The 19,030-nt window shown below is 38.5% G+C and overlaps 1 protein-coding gene across 1 annotated transcript in view; it reads left to right on the top strand.

The window, feature by feature from the left end:
- The first annotated feature begins 2,935 nt into the window (after positions 1–2,935).
- The window catches only part of GRXCR1 (glutaredoxin and cysteine rich domain containing 1), a 38,530-nt gene continuing 22,435 nt past the window's right edge, over positions 2,936–19,030 (top strand). Inside the window, exon 1 of the mRNA XM_077176596.1 lies at positions 2,936–3,365. Within this exon, the coding sequence (XP_077032711.1) occupies positions 2,958–3,365 (408 nt within the window). The 5' untranslated portion in view covers positions 2,936–2,957. The remainder of the gene's footprint in view (positions 3,366–19,030) is intronic.

Here is a 19,030-nt window from a genome sequence, read left to right as displayed (position 1 = left end):
CAGCATCAAACTGCACAAATGGAGTGAGTTTAGACATTTAATACAGTTTTAGTCTACAGGAGGAAGAGAGATGCTCAGTTTTATCCTTTCTGTTGCTGAGATGCAACAGGCAGATGGTACAAATATGTGGATCTCAGGTTTTTGAACTCTCAAATGTCTTATGTCACATATACAACCTGTTTAGAGTCTTAATCTGTTTACTACTGGATATGTGCACTTAGACCCAAAATCACTAATTTGCTCACAGAAGGTCCACAGCTGGAACACCAGGATGAAATCTTATGTATGTAAATGCTTCTGTCAAGAGGCACTCTCCACTTTGCTTAATTATTTTTTTCCAAGAAAACTGTGCATACAGTTTCTTATCTGTCATAACCAGACATAAAAATATTTCCCAGTGAATAATGGAATTGCCATGAAACTAAACAACGAGCTAATTTCCTACTAACAGAGTGCAAGATGTGAACAGTATTTGGAGTGTTTTTAAAATGTGGTACTGATTGATTCTGCATTTATACAATGCTACATTAATTTTCTAAGTCACTCAGGTAGCATCAAGTTATTTGTGCTCCAGACAATACAAGCTTACTCATTGCTTGCAACAGCAGTAAAATGGTTTCTGTTAAAGGATATATAGTGCCAATTGGAGAAGATAAAAATATTTCAAAATTTTTTGTGCAAAATATGTGTGTTATAGAAGATCTGATTTTTTAAATGCATGGCAATTAATTGAGAGACGGTTTGTGTTGTTTAAATAAAAATGAATATGAACAAAGTAAATTACTGCAGGTTTCCAAGCCACTCAGATAATCATGGAAATACTATGATATAAGTAACTTCAGCATAGGTAGCAGGCTAAGTAATTTCTCCAGGTGTCTTGCAGCCCTGTTTGTACAACTCCATGAAAGATACTTTGAACTATTCATTCTTCTACAGAATGTTCTTTGTTCTGAGTCACATTTTAATACTAATGAAATATATTTCTTGTCAAAACTCCTGTGGGCAAGTGGCTATGACAATCAGTGTGATTCAGCATCCTCCTCCTCAAATGAATTTCACAAATATTCTTATAACTGTATTCAATATTAGTACAGACTTTGATACTAGATGTTTCTCTTTGAAAGACAAGTAACAATGTATTTTAACTCTTGTAACTTATTATTCTTACCAATTTTTTCTGCATTAATTATAGTAGTTAATAATACAGTGAATCATCTTATGTAGAAAGAAGTGTGGCAAACACGAGTGCTGTGAAATGCCACTAATCATTGTGTCTCCATTTTGTGGATGGGAGAGAAGTAATTTTAGATTTCAGCCTTGAAAAATCGTGATTTTATTTGGGCTGAAGAACAATATTTTCATGCCTCTTGTTCTAAATAAAGTCAAAATAACCCCCACATAATTATTGAAAGACTTGAACCTGCATTTTTAAAATCTTGGCCGGAAAGTCTCAGATGCTTGAAGCTCTGCAGCTGCTTGTGAATGCAGGTGTTACCACTCTGGGCTGGCTGAGCATCTAGGGAGTCATTTCATGCCTACACCTGTTGGGGGGGTCACAGCCTTCAGGAAGCAATTCAGTATTCATGAGTCTAGAGAGAAAATTAAGCTATGGAGAGTGTCTAGGGAATGTTTGTCAGGAAAGTGAGAAGGGGATTGAGGTCTTAATGCTGCATTTTTCTTTAAATGAAGAAAACACAGAAATAGCACTGTAAGTAGGAATCATCATGCAAACTCAGAAGCAGCTTGGAGGTTTAAGGTGCTACTACATGATATTGAGTAGACATAGCTAGAAACCTCAAGTGTGGGTTGGTTATTTTTACATCTAGAGCTTGGTGCTGAACACTGTGGCAACAGCTACTTGTGATTTGCTAGGATAGGGCAATGTGATTCCCTGTGGATGAATCCATGTTACCCTACTTCTTATTGTTGATCCTTGTTGCCTCAATTAATTAGCTTTCTCCTACTCCTTGTTCAGATTCCCTTGCCCAGTCCCTGAGAAAGCAGAACATACGCTGTGGTTGCTGTGTGGTGCTAGCTACAACTCAGTTTTATTTAATAACATTGGGTTATTAAATAAATGTGCAACAAATTCTGACTAATTGTTTCCACTGCTCTGCCAGTCTGTGAAAAGGTCAGCACTGAAAACCATCAAGTAGCAACTCCTTGCTGAATCTCCAAAAGGTTGTGTAAAAAGCAGACTTTGGTGAATGAAGTTTGACTGGTACCTTACCACCTTTTAAACCAGTCATTATTTTGCAGGTTTTAATTAAGGAACTCTGTGCCAGACTTGGACACATGTTAAGTTAAATGTTTTGATGAAAGAAATGTACTCATCATTGATTCAGGTGCCGAAGTTTTTCATGTTTTCCCCCAGGTGCAATGAACATAAAGAATTTTGACTTTGTAGGTGTCATGAAAAACTCTTCCTCTTTGCCTTTTTTAGCAAATCAAACTGCTTTCATATAAACTTGTGTAATTGCTATTATTTGGTTTATTACAGAATCACAGAATCAGAGAGTATAATGAGTTCAAAGGGACCTATAAGGATCATCAAAGTCCAGCTCCTGCCCCTATGCAGAGCACCCCAAAGGTCACATCATGGGCCTGAGGGCATTGTCCAAATGCTTTTTGAACCCTTCGCTTCCCTTCCCTTCCCCTTATTTTAATCAATGAATATAATTTCTCCCTTTCTTGCTTTCTTCCTTAATGCTAAAAAGTACACAATGTCCTTTTAATATTTAATTAATGAGATCACTTTACAGGTTTTAGTTTAAAGGTAACCATAGCACAAATGCATCCATTATTAACTGCAGAACGGCAGTGGCTTCTTGGGAACCCTCTTTAGTTTAATATGAGAACCCCTGTCAGCAGAAAACAGCGCTGATATTGTTGTTAAGTGTGACAAACTGGCGAATGCAATGGGCACCACGCTGGAACAATGCAAGCTGCTGATATCCATGGAAGAGGCGATGTTCAAAGGCGAGGGCAAGGCGGACGGCGAGCGGCTGCTGAGGAAGGTTCGGTTCCGCGTGGCGTCCTCGCACAGCGGGCGGGTGCTGAAGGAGGTGTACGCCGACGGCGAGGCCGCCGACTCGCTGGACTCCGAGTATGCCAGCAGCTCCGAGACCGACCAGACCAGCCGGCTGAGCGAGGTGGACGGGCAGCAGAACGGGCACGCGGGGTCGGAGTGCGATGAGAATGATAATGAGCAGGATGACTTGCTCATTCTGGTCAGAGCCACTAAAGAGAAGGGGTTTGGTACAAAGCGAGTCAACATCCTCAGCAAAAATGGCACAGTCAGGGGAGTCAAGCATAAAGTCAGCGCTGGTCAAGCCCTTTTTGACAATTTGGCAAAAGTATTTCAGGTAGGTGGAGCAGATCTGCTGGCTGTAAGCTGTCTCTCTGTCCCTTTTAACTCCACACATTATTCTTCCCTTTGTTCAGACTGCTGTCATTTAGGATTTCTCAATATTCTGTCTCATTCCCATTGCTATCTACTTGCACAAGAGGGGCTCATTGGTCCTTCTAGTATCAAACAGCTCCACACTCCATATTGGCTGTGAACTTTGCTTTTTAAAATTGACCTTATATTTGCTGAGTATAAATATGTATGTTGTGGTTCCCATGTCTGGATGAGGAAAGAAATGTGCCAGAGGATTTAACTGGGGCTTTGCTGGAGATCTGTACAGGTTTCCTGTACAGGAACGTGTCATGTTTCCTCTCCTATTATATTAATTCTAATGAGGTTATGATGTTATCTACTGTCTCCTACATGTAAATATGTATACTTGTAAATTCCATTCTGTTTAATCTGCAGAGTTGATCAAAGTAGGTGCAGGGTGGCAACAATGGTGGTTTTCCCACATGAAAATTTCAGGGGAGTGAAATCTTAGTCAAAGGTCTCTTTTATTAATGTCTGTTTTCTATCTATTTTGTACAAAGACCAGAACATCTGTATTTGAAACAGTATATGCCACACTAATGCCTTAGTCAGAGAAACACAGGCCTTAAGAAAAATCAAGATAAAAGTTCTAAAATATTTATCTCATATATATAATTTATCTGTATATGCTATTCAAGCCTTTCAATCATTAATATTCACACAGACAGCAACAAATGTGCAACCAGACTCTTTCTGAAGTTCTTAAAATCCAGAATTATGCTTTTCAATTAAATTATCTTGTGATGGTTTCAGGGCATTACTTTAAAACTTTTTATGCAGTTTTAAATCATGGGGAATTTGATTTTAATAATGATTCTTTTTGCATTTTGAAATTACTTTGAAATGAGGTAATTTTGTATTACATTAAAAAATGGCAATAGATTAACATTCTCTTGCTTCTGGATAGGAATTTATCCTCTGTGTTGTAGCTAAATGAACAGTCTTTCTGTCAATATGAATGTTCCTGAAGAAGTTGATGTTTCAGAGAAGAATTTCGTGTTCATTTTCATTCATTTCATTACATCACATCACATAGCACTCAAGTAGTTTGCTTTCTTTCAAGCTACTCATGGAAGAGTTTGTCTTTAATTCCTTATTCTGATAAAATTTGCAACAAACTGACTTTTTGAAAGTAGATTTGAATTAGTAAGTATTAATTGAGCCATATTTCGGTTCTTCTCCAACTTCAATTTCATTGTCCTGTGCTATTTCACTACATAGAGTACCCAATTTCACCCCACTAGCCTCATTCCCTTCTAAAAGCTCTCTTCTTCTCCTACATCAGTAGCACTAAACTAAGAAATTTGAATCAGCTAAATAAACAGACCCATTTGAAAACATACGCATCTTAATTAGTGTCCCTGCCTTATTGCTTTTTCTATCCCCAGTTTTAGGTTGGAAGTTGTTCAGGAAAGGCCCATGGACTGAGATCAATGTACTTTGATTGCAAGGCTTCTTGTGTTCCTAGCAGAGTTAATGGTAGGACCAGTGCTATTTCCATGTAGTGTTTTGCCAGAAGAAAGTATTTTCTTGAAAGGAGGCATATCCGTCTCATATATAACTTCAGAAAAGTAGATGTGTCCAAGTCTGGCACAGAGTTCCTTAATTAAAACCTGCAAAATAATGACTGGTTTAAAAGGTGGTAAGGATTTTTTTTTTTTTAGTTGACAACATCATACTGTGGAAGAAAGGGGGAAAATTAAATAAGAAGATGAAAACAGTTTTTCATATGGCATGTAATTCCAATGAAGAACTCTGCTACAGGCTTTGCAAAGTCCAAAAGAAAAGGCAGGTTTTCAAAGTGGATGAGGAAAATACATGTGGAACTGAGAAGCTTCTTCCTAGGCATGTCTAGATGAGTGATGTCCAGAAAAAACTGTATATAATTACATTAAGACAAATATTCAGCAATACAGAGAATAGAATGATTTGAGGTTTCTACACAAATTCAGATTTCCCCAGAGATAAAGCCCTAAATCTAGTGAAAAAGAATGGTGGTTTGCATATCTTTTATGTCATGCTCTGAGCCAATTTTGTATGCCACATGCTGAGCACAGAGGAGAGCAAAAGACAAAGGTTAGCTTTGAGATGGATTTGAAACTGCTCGATCCTAATGAGAAGTATGATTGAAATCCATCCAATTACAAATGAAATAATGGCCTTTAGAATGAGATTAGAGGATGATTTCTAGTTTTCTGTAAGCATGTTCCAGACAATTAATTGAGCTGTAATACCAGTTAGAGAACAACAAGAGTTCTTCTTTCGAAGGCTAGGTACAACAGAAAGATGTCTTTGCTAGCAGGTACAACACAAAATCTCTCGATCTGGGCATTTTTCTGAGTTACCCTCTTGATTATGTGAGGTCATCTCCAGTTACATGTTTCTCTTAGATAAGCAGTAGCAAATGTATAACAACTTTTTGGGAGGATGAAATAGGAAAGCCTTTTAAATATGATTGGCTGTCAAAAGATTCTGAGAATATGGAAACTATAAGTGAGATTGAAATGAAAGCAAGCTTTGAGATCCCTTAGTTACTGAACAACCGGAAAACAATGCTGTGGCCGCTGAAGGTAATCCCCTTTTGATGAAACAAGACCCTCTGCAAGCAGGCAGGTCCAAGGGTCCGAGCAGACCCTGCCAGCTTGGCAGAAGGGGCCCAAAGTGGAGTTTTTAGGGTTTGAAATGTAGCACAGTATGGTAATGTAGTGATTCTTATAGGCTGAATGGAAATGCTATAGGATTTGTGTGTTGTACAAGATTGGTTAGTGAGAATCAGAATATTCAACACAGAAGATGATTTCTTGTATTGTAACGGGAACTTCGCTTACTTACTTACTTTTCTATGCTCTTAGCTCTTACTCTTGTCTCTTAGCTCTTACCCCTTTTACACTCTTATGCTTTTATGCTCTTATCCTCTCATCCTCTCTACCCCTCTCTTCTCTCGGGCTGCTCCGAGCTGTGGCTGGGCCCTGCTGGGAGGTAAGCGAGGTTCCCGTCTTACTAAAATGTGCATGTAAGAAGCCAAATATTGTGTGTGTGAGTGTCCTGTGATCCTGAAACTAGGGGGTGGCTTTTTTCTGCAATATCAGCATTCTGATTCTTCAGATTATCTGCAAGCTCCTTTAATGTACAACTTCCCCAAATCTCCTAGAGGATCCCTTTGATAGAGGAGAGATCCTTTAAAGCAAATAACTTTGTTCAGATGTTCTAGGGATAAGCAGGGATTCATTAACTGGGCTTCATTATGTTGTGCAGTCAAGACCTTTGATTTTCTCTGTTCAAATACCTGTGCTAAAAGCACTTGTGTATTTTAATGTTCTATGGAAATATTTGGATTTGTGAATATTTTTTTCACACTTTCTTACTACAGCCTTTCTACAGAATTGGTTCAGACACTTTCTTCCCACCACAAACTTATCTGAAAGAAATCACACCTTCTGGAGCTTTTTTAAATTTTAAGAGAGTGATGTAAGGCAGGAAGTATTTTTACATTAAAAGGTCTTTTTGGTCGTTGTTGCTATATGATTCAAACCTGGTCTGAGAATGTATATCTAGATGTGTGTCCCCTGCTACATCTTCCCACAGTCACGCACCCAGCACTTCCCTCACCCGTTCAATCTGTGGCCTCTCATTTCCACTGTTCTCTGGGAAGCTGAGTCCTTCACATTACTCTGTCTGAGGACTGTGTCCCCAGATGAGAGCTGCTCCAGTGCTGTGACAGTGAAAGGTCTCCCTCCAGGTCACCCTTGCACATCAGCTCATCCCCTGGTGAAGCTGCTGCCAGGTGAGTGGGGGCCAACACAGCCATGGGGAAGGAATGTGGGATGGAGCAGGACACATCCATGGGTTTCCTCAGCTTCAAGGCAGAACATTCTGGGGGAAGAAAGGTGGGGAAGAGACCAGCTCTATTGATGCTTCAGGACAGCATGGTTTCCATGGCAACACCTCCAGCCTTTTCCTCCTTGGTGTGGATGCCACTAACAGACTGTTGACATGGCAACCACATCCTGGCAGGGTGAGGGAGTGGTGGGTGGGGTGGTGATGGGTGTTAATGTAACAACCACTCTGGGTTGGGAAGGTGGGAGGGAGGTCACTGGTGGTCATCTGTGGCAGGCAGGGACAGTCACATGTGTCACCCAGCCTCCACTAGCACCTAACCTGGGCCTGGGGATAGCCTCCCACAGTGCTGGAAATGCAGGCGGCAGACAGCTGGGAACGGTTTATTTGTGAGAAACACACACTACAGAAAATCCTGAAAAGCAGGAGGGAGCTGGAGCTCCCACTCTCCCTGTTCATGCACCTCCTTGGTATAAATTTTCTCCTGCTGAGACTCTAAAGCTGACAGCATTGGCAGCTGTGAAGCTGGAGACATGATTTGCCATTATGTCAGAAGCATAAGCCCCTTCTCTGCATATCTGAAGTAATGGTGGTTTTATTTCAGTATACTAACAAAAATTCCATATTCTAATATTTCAATATTGTTTAAATGCAAATGGTTATGAATATTTCCTGTAACTTTCTGTAAAAAGCAGTAGAAAAATAGTTATTTTTTCCTTGAAATAAATATAATTCTCTTCACAACTAATTTTTATGACTAAGCCATTCCTATGGCTGTGGCCAAATCTCATAGAGCAAAAATCCTTGGGTTATCTCATATATTACTAGGTAGCACAATGATCATTTTATGCCAAACTGGCATCCCAATGTGCAATGGAGCTCAGCCAAAGGTTTTACACAGGTCTCTCCTCATTTTCCATGTTTCAGCATGGGTATTTTCCCTCCATTCCCATACTTACACACTCCAGTGGCCTCCCAGCCTCCTCTGAAAGGTCAGGTTCTGCTAAATTAGCCCCAGAACTCATTCTCAGGCAGGGCTTCCTGACGTCTCTTGCAAAAGGGCAGGTCTGGTTAACAAACCTGATGAATGCCTTGGTGAGCATTGCGTCAGAGAGGATATGGGTGAGGAGTCAGACATAACACACACAGTCTTTACAAAATTTCCGAGCACAGCTTCTCAGGTAGAGCTCACATGTAAGGTTGTCACATGCAAGTCACTATTCAGCCTGATGAAGAATGAGCTTATTAATGTTTAGAGAGAAAGGTGGGAAAGAATAAAGAATCACATGGAAGTTTGTTAAGAGGAGAGCTTTTGGGGTGGTTAAGAGCACTTTCATCTTTCTTTACTTGCAGGTGGCCTGGAAAAGTGAATATACAGCAGGACATGCAGAGCTTACAAACTGATAGGGCTAGCTAATGCTACAAACAAAATAAAGTGAAGTACAGCAGAAAAACCAACCATCTTCCAAAGAAGTCAGAAGCTGCAAAGTGATGTTAAGGAAAGGTTCCTGTGTAGTAATACAAGCAAAGGTTTTTAGGGTGGGTAGCATGTTGTATCCCACTGTTGTATATCTCTGGAGCATATATCACTACAATCCCCAAAAGTCTGGGGAGACGAGAAAGAGAGATCTGCACTTTCATTGGAGAAGTCCTGATAAGACTTGAAGAGACTTCTCTTGATAAAGAGTATTCTCTTTCTCACTGATCAGCTGATGATCAGTGCTGAGACTCCAGAAATCACTGGATTATTTGAATTCAAAATCCTCTTCTAGGACTGGGCAAAGATTGTAAAAACTCTCCTGATCTTTGCCTTCATATTCTCCTCCATACACACTACTCTGACTCCCAAAAGGACATAGTTTACAAAAGAAAACAATGGATTGCTTGTAAAGAGCATTTAATGTAGTAATGTCCCTTATATGGATAGAGATAAATACGTGAGATGTGGTATCTGAGTAACAAACTTCCAGTGTATTTTCACAGTGTTATTAAGTCTGGAAAACTAATTATTGAACAGTGTTGAACTGAAATCAACTGGAGAACAGGAAAAATTGTAATAACATAGAGGATCAAGTGATTATGAAAAGCAGGTTTTTGCTTTTTACAGAAAATTCAGAGTTAGAAGGAAAACTAGATCACTACTGGAATGGGCATAGAGTTGCTTCACCACTTGCTTTGTAGCCTCAGAAGGGCTTTGATCTGTGACCACACTGCATTGGACAGTGACTCTGCTGATGCTGTTAATCATGTTCTAGTGGTTTCCAGAGTGGATGTCTGAACAGACACACTGAATTAAAAAGGGAGATGGTCAGGTCTGTGAGCTTTTAACTGGAACCTGGATTTGGTCAGTACTTAAGATATTGGTTTTATTATTCACATGTTGGAGAAATCAGTTGTAAAGCACTGAGGTCAGACAGGTCTATTACTAAGCTATTCAGAACATTTTAGGATTTGCTCCTGTTGAACTTGAAATATATATTTGACATATACTTGATAAGATCAGTAAATAGATTTTTAACTGTCTAAACCTCTGAAAGTGATATACAAGTTTTGAATTAAAAAAGACTCAGCAGTCTCATTTTCAGAAAGTGTAGATATGGGATGTCTTAACTTCTCAATACACTCAACATTGGGTGGCTTACCAACAAAACTGTTGTTATATATATCATTTTTTAACGACTGAATCAATAATTGAATAAACAAAATTATAGGCTTTACTGCTGGCAGTCTGACCAGCATGTACTGGACATCTGTCTAACGCTCCAGTGCACTGCATGGCCTCAAAATTATTCTCGCCCTGATAGGTCTTGATCCTTGTAAAGGATCTGTAAATGAGGTCAGTGTTCTTGGGATGCTGGCCTTGTCCCTTCCATGGGAAAGAGCATAGCAAAGAAGGAGTGGTGTTACTGCAGTAAATGCATATATGCAGAATATGTAGTACTAGATTTAATCACGACTTTAGGTATAGATTCAAAAAACTCACAGGCCTCTGAGGAAGGACTTAGACATCAAGCTCAAAAACTAAGATTCTCCAAATCTCATTTGGTGCCACCAAGCCTCAGAGGCACCAAGAGCCCCCCTCCCTTCCTCCCTCCCTTTTTCTCTTAAGCACAATAGTGATCACAGTGTTCCAGAATGGAGATATCCTAGGAAAACTTGTAGCCTGTGACTTGCTTGTTAGGAAAAAGAGATAGAGAGAAGATAGAGCATAGAATCGGTATTCAAGACATAAGAGATTGCAAATAATCATGTTCTGCTGCCTTGTTTCATCCTCTCTCTTTAAATCTAAAAATAGATTTGCTTTCTTTTTGAAAGAATGAATGCAACTGCCAAATGGAAGAAAAGGCTTCCTGGTTGTACTAAGTGGGATTCCTAAGTCATATTGGCCTCAGGAAATTTTCTGAGCTGAAAATAGTCGTAAAAGGAAACAGTATTAGTAGGAAGTGCCATATATGCTTTCAGACTCCTACTTTTAATTATCAGTCTGGTAGATGACCTGGAATACCAGACGAGCACTGGGTCTGATCCTATGTACTGCTCTGTGACTCTTGCATAATGTCGCTTTGTGGGACTGCTCAATCAGGTGCTCAGACTTTGAATTAACGTGGAAAATGCTTCATCTTACTTCAAACTAACTTGAAAAAGGGTCATGTTACATAAGAAGCCTATCAAAAATATCTTAGGATTCCAGCACAGAATTTTTTTCTACTTATTCTAAGAGTAGATTTTTTTTCCCTGAATTGGCCTCTTACAACAGAGATGAAAAAGATTAACTGATTAGTCTTAATCATTAATTAGTAGCAATAACTCTTGTCTTTTGCTATCTGTGAAGCTCAACTTTATAACTCAGCAGGAAAATAAGGAGAAACTGTGTTTTGAAGTATTCTTATAACTAAGACTGTTAAGAAAATTTGGGGCTATTCACTTTTCTTTGACATGGTACAACAGGCTGCCTGGTAGTTCATTGACCCTGAACCTTTGCATGCCTTCAACACAGCAAATACATTTTGTAGAACACATAAAGATGAAATAAATTACCTATGTGCTTAATTCCTAGCCTCATACTTGGTCATTAACCCTTAATTTTGTGCACAAATAAATTAATCTGCAACCAAATATTTTGGAGTTCTCACACTTGAGTGTCTTAGGTTAAGTTAATCTTTTAATTGTAACTTCACAAACATGGAAGCAAATATTTGGCTACATTGGGCCAATTTGTCACCAAAGTGCACAGCTGTGCAATTGCAAAAATATGGTTATAATGAAAATAAAAACCAATAATGAAGATAAAATCCCTTTATTAAAACTTAAAAAAATTTCTAACAATTTAAGTGCATTAAAATCCCATTATTTAGTTTACAGATCTCAAAACAATTTCAGTTCTGAACTAGGATTTGCAAATACACTAAGCTAGAAAATATAAATGTATATGTGCCACAGGTATTTTGTTGCTAGACTATTCCAGTCTGTCTACAGCTTGCTGTGATATTTATCTACTCAGGTTGGATATTCATCTACAGTTTATTACATACTGCACCAAAACAAGGTACATGATTAACAGCTTGACAGAAAGAAATGGTCAAAAAGACAATTTTTTTTCTTGGCTGGAACTTTAGCCTGTAACTGTAATGTTTTGTGGCATCATAATTTTGTAGCTGAAATATAATAAAACATTCTTTAGAATGGAATTTGCAACCAGAGGGAAAAGGGTATGGCTTTCATGCATGAAAATCTTTCTAATTGCTGCAACATCCATTGCAAGGTAGTACAAAACATGTAAATGAAACCTCAATGAATTTTTCCAAAGCTTGTAAGAGGAATAATAGATAGGACAGGATCCCCAGCCTGTTGATTTTGAAAAGCAGGTGTAAAGTTGCATCTCCCCATGCAAACAGGCAATCTTGTGGTTTTGCTTGATGCAGTGGTTATATTGTGGAGAAGCTGCCACAGCACAACTCTTTATAACCTCCATCAGAAAAAGCAACAGAAATGGTCACAGATGAGCAGCTGGAGTCACTGAGGTAGAGACTCATTTCACGCATGGCAAGAAAGAAGACAGAAAAACCAACATTCATTGCTAGTACAGATTGTGGAAAGCATTTTAACAACCTTAGTACCATTTTGCTTTGGAACTTTATCTAGGGACATCATCCATCAATGTCAAATGAGCATGTCTTCTGTACTGCAGTAAAACCACAAGGACTCATTCTTCCTCCATTTCTCAAAAAGAAATATAAAAAGTCCTTCTAGCCAATATTTGCACACATTTATAACACCATGCAGTGTTATGAACTGCACTGACAAATCAGCCAATGCTGGTACAAAGGCAAAGAACAATTGCTTTGGAATTCACCCTTGTTTTGAATACTACTGATTGCTAATTGTCTAACAAGCTTTAAAACTATTAGAAATTTTAAGGAGACATGCATTGTTATTTAAGAAAATTTCTCCTTGAAAATTCTGTAACACAGAAGGAACTTAGTCTCTAAAGAACTTACAGCTTTTTAAAGAAAATGCAATATTTTCCTGCCCAGTCTCTCATGTCTTGCTATTTGTTTACTACCTCCAAATGCAAAGCACTTTCCCTCCTAGCCCTGCAGGCAACTTTGAAACGTTGTTGTTCAAGTGGAGAATGTCCTAAGAGGCAGACTGATGGACAAAGTGAAAAATGAGAGCATTATTTTTTTTTTTAAGCATTATTGCTTAAATTCTTTAAGCATTATTGCTTCCTTCCACCTGTCACATTACACGTTGAGAACTTTTCTTTCCAGGTGTTGGCTGATGAGGTCTCTGGTGAGACCCCACCTGCAGTGCTGCACCCAGCTTGGGGATTCTCAGCTCAGGAGGGAAATTGACCTGTTGGAGCAAGTCCAGAGGAGGGCAACCAAGTTGATCAGACTCTCTTATGAGGAAAGGTTGAGACAATTGGGTTTGTTCAGCCCAGAAAAGAGATGGCTTTGGAGTAATCTAATTGTGGACTTCCTGTAACTGAAGGGAGCTTAGAGAAAAGATGGGGAAGACTCTTAACAGGAGCATGTAGTGACAGACAAAGGGGAATGGAATTCTTCAAATTCAAAGACAGTAGGTTTAGCTAAGATGTTAGGAAAAGATTATTTACTGTAGGAGTAGTGAGGAATTAGAGTGGCTTGCCCAGGGAAGTTGTGGATGCCTGTCCCCTGGAAGCATTCAAGGCCAGGTTGGATGAGTCTCTGAGTAACCTGGTCTAGGTGAGAGTATCCTGCCAATGGACTATGATTCTATGATGCTTTCAATTAGATTCACTCATGCAGTGGGTAAATCTGGTTGTTCTTTCAAATCCCACAATGATATCAAAAATATAAGCACCTACTCAGAAAGTTCAAAGCGTCATAAGGATTTCAAAAGCTCCATTTCTAAAGGACTTGTTCAGGAAATAGATTATTTTAATCTAACTGGAAGATACTACTATGGCAGCTGTTGTTGTATCTGCTGGGTGGTCAAGCCTTCTGCAAACCTGTCTGCTTGGTGGATGATATTATTTTGCATCCTCATGTGGAAGATTGTGGGGTGGAAGGACACTTTCACTGGCCAATATTTACAGCTAAATGCAGATAATTTATACTATAGGTTGGTTGCTTGGTTTTTTTTTTGGCTGCTCCTGACTGGGAGCACACTTGAATCATGTAGTTCCTTCAATCAGATGGTTTCATCATCAGCTACTCCAGTGGCTCTTGGGAAGACACAAAAAATTAGGGCAAGAGGTTTCAAAACAGGAGAGCAGTCCAGTGAAATTTCTGATCTGTTTTTTTGTGCAGTCTCAACTGTCATTTTGGAAGAAGGTTATTCAGCTGGCAGAAATGCAATCAAGTATGGAGTTTTATGTTAGAAGACATGATATGAAATTAGAATAAATGTTATTGATTTTTCTTGCTGCACGGTATTAAATGATTATCTATGCAAAGAAGCCATTGTAATGTTATTCCAAAAGAAAAGCAGACAGATGATTTAATAATCTCAGCTTCTTCATTTGTAGTCTTATTCCTGGAAGAGAGCACATTTAACTCTATGACATGATACAGATTCTAGCCCCACTGTAAGAACATTATCATATGAAAAGTATTATTATATGAATATTTTATTTATAAAATAAACACCTCTGAGCAAAATCCTGAATCAGACTAGAACGTAAAGCTGCTTACACTGGCCTTGGTAAAACATTAGTCCAGCTGCAGATGTGATATATACAGAATAACTAACTTTGAAGAACTTTTTCCCGACAGGTTTAGGAGCTGGTATAAAGCATACAACCTACTACATTCTGATTTTCAGACATTATATCTATATGATTAAAAACTAAAAGAAAACAAAAGATTACACCTTAAAGTATTTCCAGCAATGAAGTCTATAATTCTGCTTCATGAAGTTGTCTTGTATTTTGTTTATAAAGAACTGGTGGATGAGTCATCTGTCCCCTTTCATACATCAGGCCAGCAGCCACAGTACAGGCTATTCTAGGGCAGAGCTGGTTTATGTATGCTGTCGAGGAGTTGTATCTGCATAAGAATCTTGAGCACTCTGCCTTTTTTGAAAATCTATTGCTTAAAAAAGGAAATGAAGCACTTAAAGTGTGCAGTGTAGACAAATCTTTAATTTTAAAAATGGATATTGAGTATATAAGTAATAATTAACTACTCAGGGTTTGAAGATGAAGGTACCAAATTTCTAGGTATTATTAAGTAATGAGATAGCTGAGAGCATAGTTCCAATTAGGTTAAGTAATATAGTGGGGAAACAAGGTCGTTCATCACTCAGTGCTGGTGCAGGACAAAGGAGTGCTATAACTACAATACACCCCTTTGCAGCACTCCCATGTGTTGAGTGACAGGGCTCTCTGAGAGCTAAGGATTGAATCAGCACTTCAGTGCACTAATCACACCATAACTCTGATCTCTGCCTCCTTCAAAGACCTGTGCAGAACTCATTACCAGTTGCAGAGGGCTTTGTGACCCCAGGTGAGACAATGCTCCGTGTCCACCTCAGAAACGGGTGTCCTTTTCCTTAACTTTAGTGTAGTGCAAATGACAGCTCCAACCTTTACACAACAGCCTCTTTTTATCTCCACCCACATGGGTAATATTTTCAGCTAGATTTCAAGTTGTATAAAGTGTCAGGAAAGAAAAAGTACATAATATGTTAGGTGTGTGGAACTGAAAACTGAGAGGGAGTGGTAGTTTCCCTGATTTGCTCACCATTCCCTGGGAGTTTCAGGATTCTAGTGCATCTCATTTCAGCTTCTGTTTATAGGAATACAGCAAAAGGTATAATAAATTTTGACAGAAACCTTGTTGTCTGCTGAACATGAAAACTCCAGGGTGTATCCCAAATCAAACCCAGGATTTTTTTTAACCCTTTCCACTTATTTTATTCCTTAGGAAGGTGAATTGTGACAAATGATAGCAATTTCTGAATTTTCTCTGCTGATGATTGCAGTTGAGAATGACACTTTATTTCATTTATGCTATTACCTTCGTCAGTTGTTTTTGAGTGAACAGTTCTGTTATATATGACAGATTGACTCCAGGCTGTAATTAATCCATGAAACATTGAAACATTTTTCAATTAAAATGCAATATATTTTTGACTGAGCTAAGTGTGACTGATTAGGGCTTTCCTGAATACCAGTTTTTACTTGCTGATTCTCTCTAGCACTAGGAATATCACCAGTTGCAACACTGCTGCAAATATAAAGAAGTAATGGATTATTGTGTTGTTTCCTAAGATAGGCTGGTATACTGAAAGTAAATATTGGGAAAACAGACCCACTTACCACACAAAGCATAGCTGACCAAAAAAGGCAGAGCCATGTAATATCATGAGTAGGATCTTACCAGCTAACTGTTTTATTCTCCACTCAGCAATATGATGAATGGCATTGTTAAGAAGCTCAACAGACTAGAATACAGCTTTCATAGACCTCTAATGCCTATTAATTAACCAAACTAACTGAAATTTGGGAATTATAAAGGAGATCACCACATGCATTAACTGCACCTGGCAATGTTTAAACGTAAAATGAGTCAGAGATCCCTGTGTGCATGTGCTACTATTATATTATTAGCATTTATCAGTTTCTACAGCAGTCTAAGTCTGTTTTAGAAAGAATGAGTAAGGATTTAGTAAAAGACAGGAGCAAAGAGAGAGAGGGAAGGGATAGAAATCATCTTGTTTTTAAACTTCATCTGCCTGCAGAAAAACACTGTACAGGGTATTCCAAAGCTACTGCCAAGTTAAAAATAAGAGGACCAGAGCAGACATTGCATTTTTCATGACAGCCATTTGCTGCTGATCACACAAGTCTGTTTCCCTGCAGTATGAAATGTTCTACTGGGTGAAGCAGCAGTGCTTACAGCCAGATGGGGTCAGGGTTCACAAACCAGGACTCACTCAGAACCATGCTGTTTGCTAACTTTTCCACATGATCTGAGATACCAAACACTTTCATTTTTATCTGTCTGTCCTCAGCAAGTCCTATTCACTTCTGACTAAAGCCGTCCTTACTTACAGAATATTCTCAAAGAGGATATGAGGTGGCCTGTGATTGTCCCCAAATTCACAACATAGCTTCAAACACCTAGAAAAATGTGATAAATAACAGGAAAACGAAAAGCTGCTCATAACAGGAGAAAATAGGATTTGAGCTCCACAACTGCTGCTTCAGGCAAATGTATTGTGTTTCTTTTTTTAACAACTCAGGGTGTCATCGTGGGAAAAGGTACATAAGTAAACAGCAGAATTACCACCGAAGTCTGAATATGTAGTAGGATTAAACATTCCCTCCCAAGAGAAGTAAACATATTTGAAAAACCTTACTCATATTGTTAGAGAGAAATCCCCAAAGTAACTTAAAATGTCAACTGACAGTATGGAAAATAACTATGCCACAAAAATAACTAGTCATTTATTCAAATATTTCATACATACATTCAAATATAAGAAAGTCTATAGGCATTAAAAGGTCCTTTTTGGTCAAATGACCAAATACTAAGTAACTAAACAGAGCAATTTCAAGTGGACCTACATGCTGCCTCCTTCTGTTTCCAACTCCTCTTGTTTTGAGTAGAACCAGAAAACAGAAAGGCCTTGAAGGTAAAAAAAAGGCAAAAATTGAACAATGTTTTTTAAACTAGAGAAAAACTTCCATTTTATCAAAGTTCAATTTTCATTTCACTCTGTATTTATTCCTGCTGCTAGTGATAAAAGATAGAAGTGAAATAAACACTGATCAGCTGTTGAATAATAATTATTTTCATACTCCTACACATAACTCTTATCACCAGGTGGTAACTCATAACTGTTAAGTAGTAGGAAATTAAATGATGTAATCTAGGACAAATCTAAGAGCAGAGACTTATTCTCAGATTTCTGGGATTGTGGTTTTTTTAGAATTGTGTAAATAATACTAACATTCTTCTCATGACCCATCTGGGATCCATTGTTTCAGTTCTCTGGTCCTCCACACTGTTTACAGGCACAGCTTCAGGTAGGCAGATGCAATGCAGCTCAAGGCATACATTTTTAATTTACTGATAGCAGCATTTCCTTAGGTGACATGCTGTAGACTTTTTTCCCCCTCTTTTACATTAATTAGTTTCTGTTTGCAAGGTACAGTGAAATAACAATGACCTTCCAGTTTGCCTGTTCTCTAATTATGTGTTGTCTGTTAGTAGACACAGAAAACATATAGGAATGATAAACTGTGAATCATTTTACTTTCACATTTAGTTTGACTTCCCAATTTCTAGCCATTTTAAAATGCCTGTATCTTACTCATGTCTGAGGCACATTGCATAAACTGTTATGCTGCTGTTCTGTGAGCAAAGTCTTCAGTAAACTGTCTCCAGATAAACAGCTGAAAATAGTCAAAGTGGAAATCAACTCTTTCCTTGTCCTTTCTCATTCATGTAAAAAGTCATAAACCCTCCCTGGGATAATTTAAAAGCTGGGTCCCCTTAGTTTTACATGGATCGTACATGTTACTATAGCCAAAATGAGTCTAATATGTAATGAAAATTACAGCCAAAATTTAGTCCTAAATTAACATATCTCCAAATGCTCTCAGAAATTAACTTACATCAAGCAGTACAGGAGATGAGATAGAAAATGATGATGAGTGGATATTGGGATTTAATGGGTAAAACAGAATAGGTTATTGCAGGTGGAAGCAAAGGTCCTCCCCTCTGCTCCCCCTTCCCCTCTGCTCCCCCTCCCCTCCCTATTCTGTGGATATAGTTGAAAAGATAAAGCTAACCAAGAGCCAGAACTAGTAGAAACCAAGGTCAGGGCAAACGATGCTGAGTTAAAATAATTAATTTTCAGAAACTCTCAAGCGGTAATTACACAAGGTCTGTGACTGTGAATACAGGGAATTGGCTGGAGGGAAATAAAATGGGAACACTGATATTGTAGAGGGAATTCAGGAGATAAATGCTTGTGGAGAAAACTGAGTTTGCCTGTGAGATGCTGGAGAAAGCTCTCTGGTATCTGTATTCATAGAGATATCTTGGAGGGAAATGGAAGAGCTGTGATTCCAGTTTTAGAAATATTGTTTTGGAGCCTGAAAATCTGATGTGTTGGCTGTGGAGAGACTAAAATAATTTTAAGTGCTTTGTATTTTCATTGTTAAGATGATTAGGTACATGTGTCCAATTGGATTCAGAGAATTCCTCAACAAATCTACCAGAGAGGGAAGCAATACTTTGAATTCAACACATT

Source organism: Agelaius phoeniceus, chromosome 4 (genome assembly GCF_051311805.1).
Source record: "Agelaius phoeniceus isolate bAgePho1 chromosome 4, bAgePho1.hap1, whole genome shotgun sequence".
Lineage (NCBI taxonomy): Eukaryota > Metazoa > Chordata > Aves > Passeriformes > Icteridae > Agelaius > Agelaius phoeniceus.
Note: the sequence above shows the minus strand (reverse complement) of the source record. Positions and strands in the feature narration are given on the sequence as shown.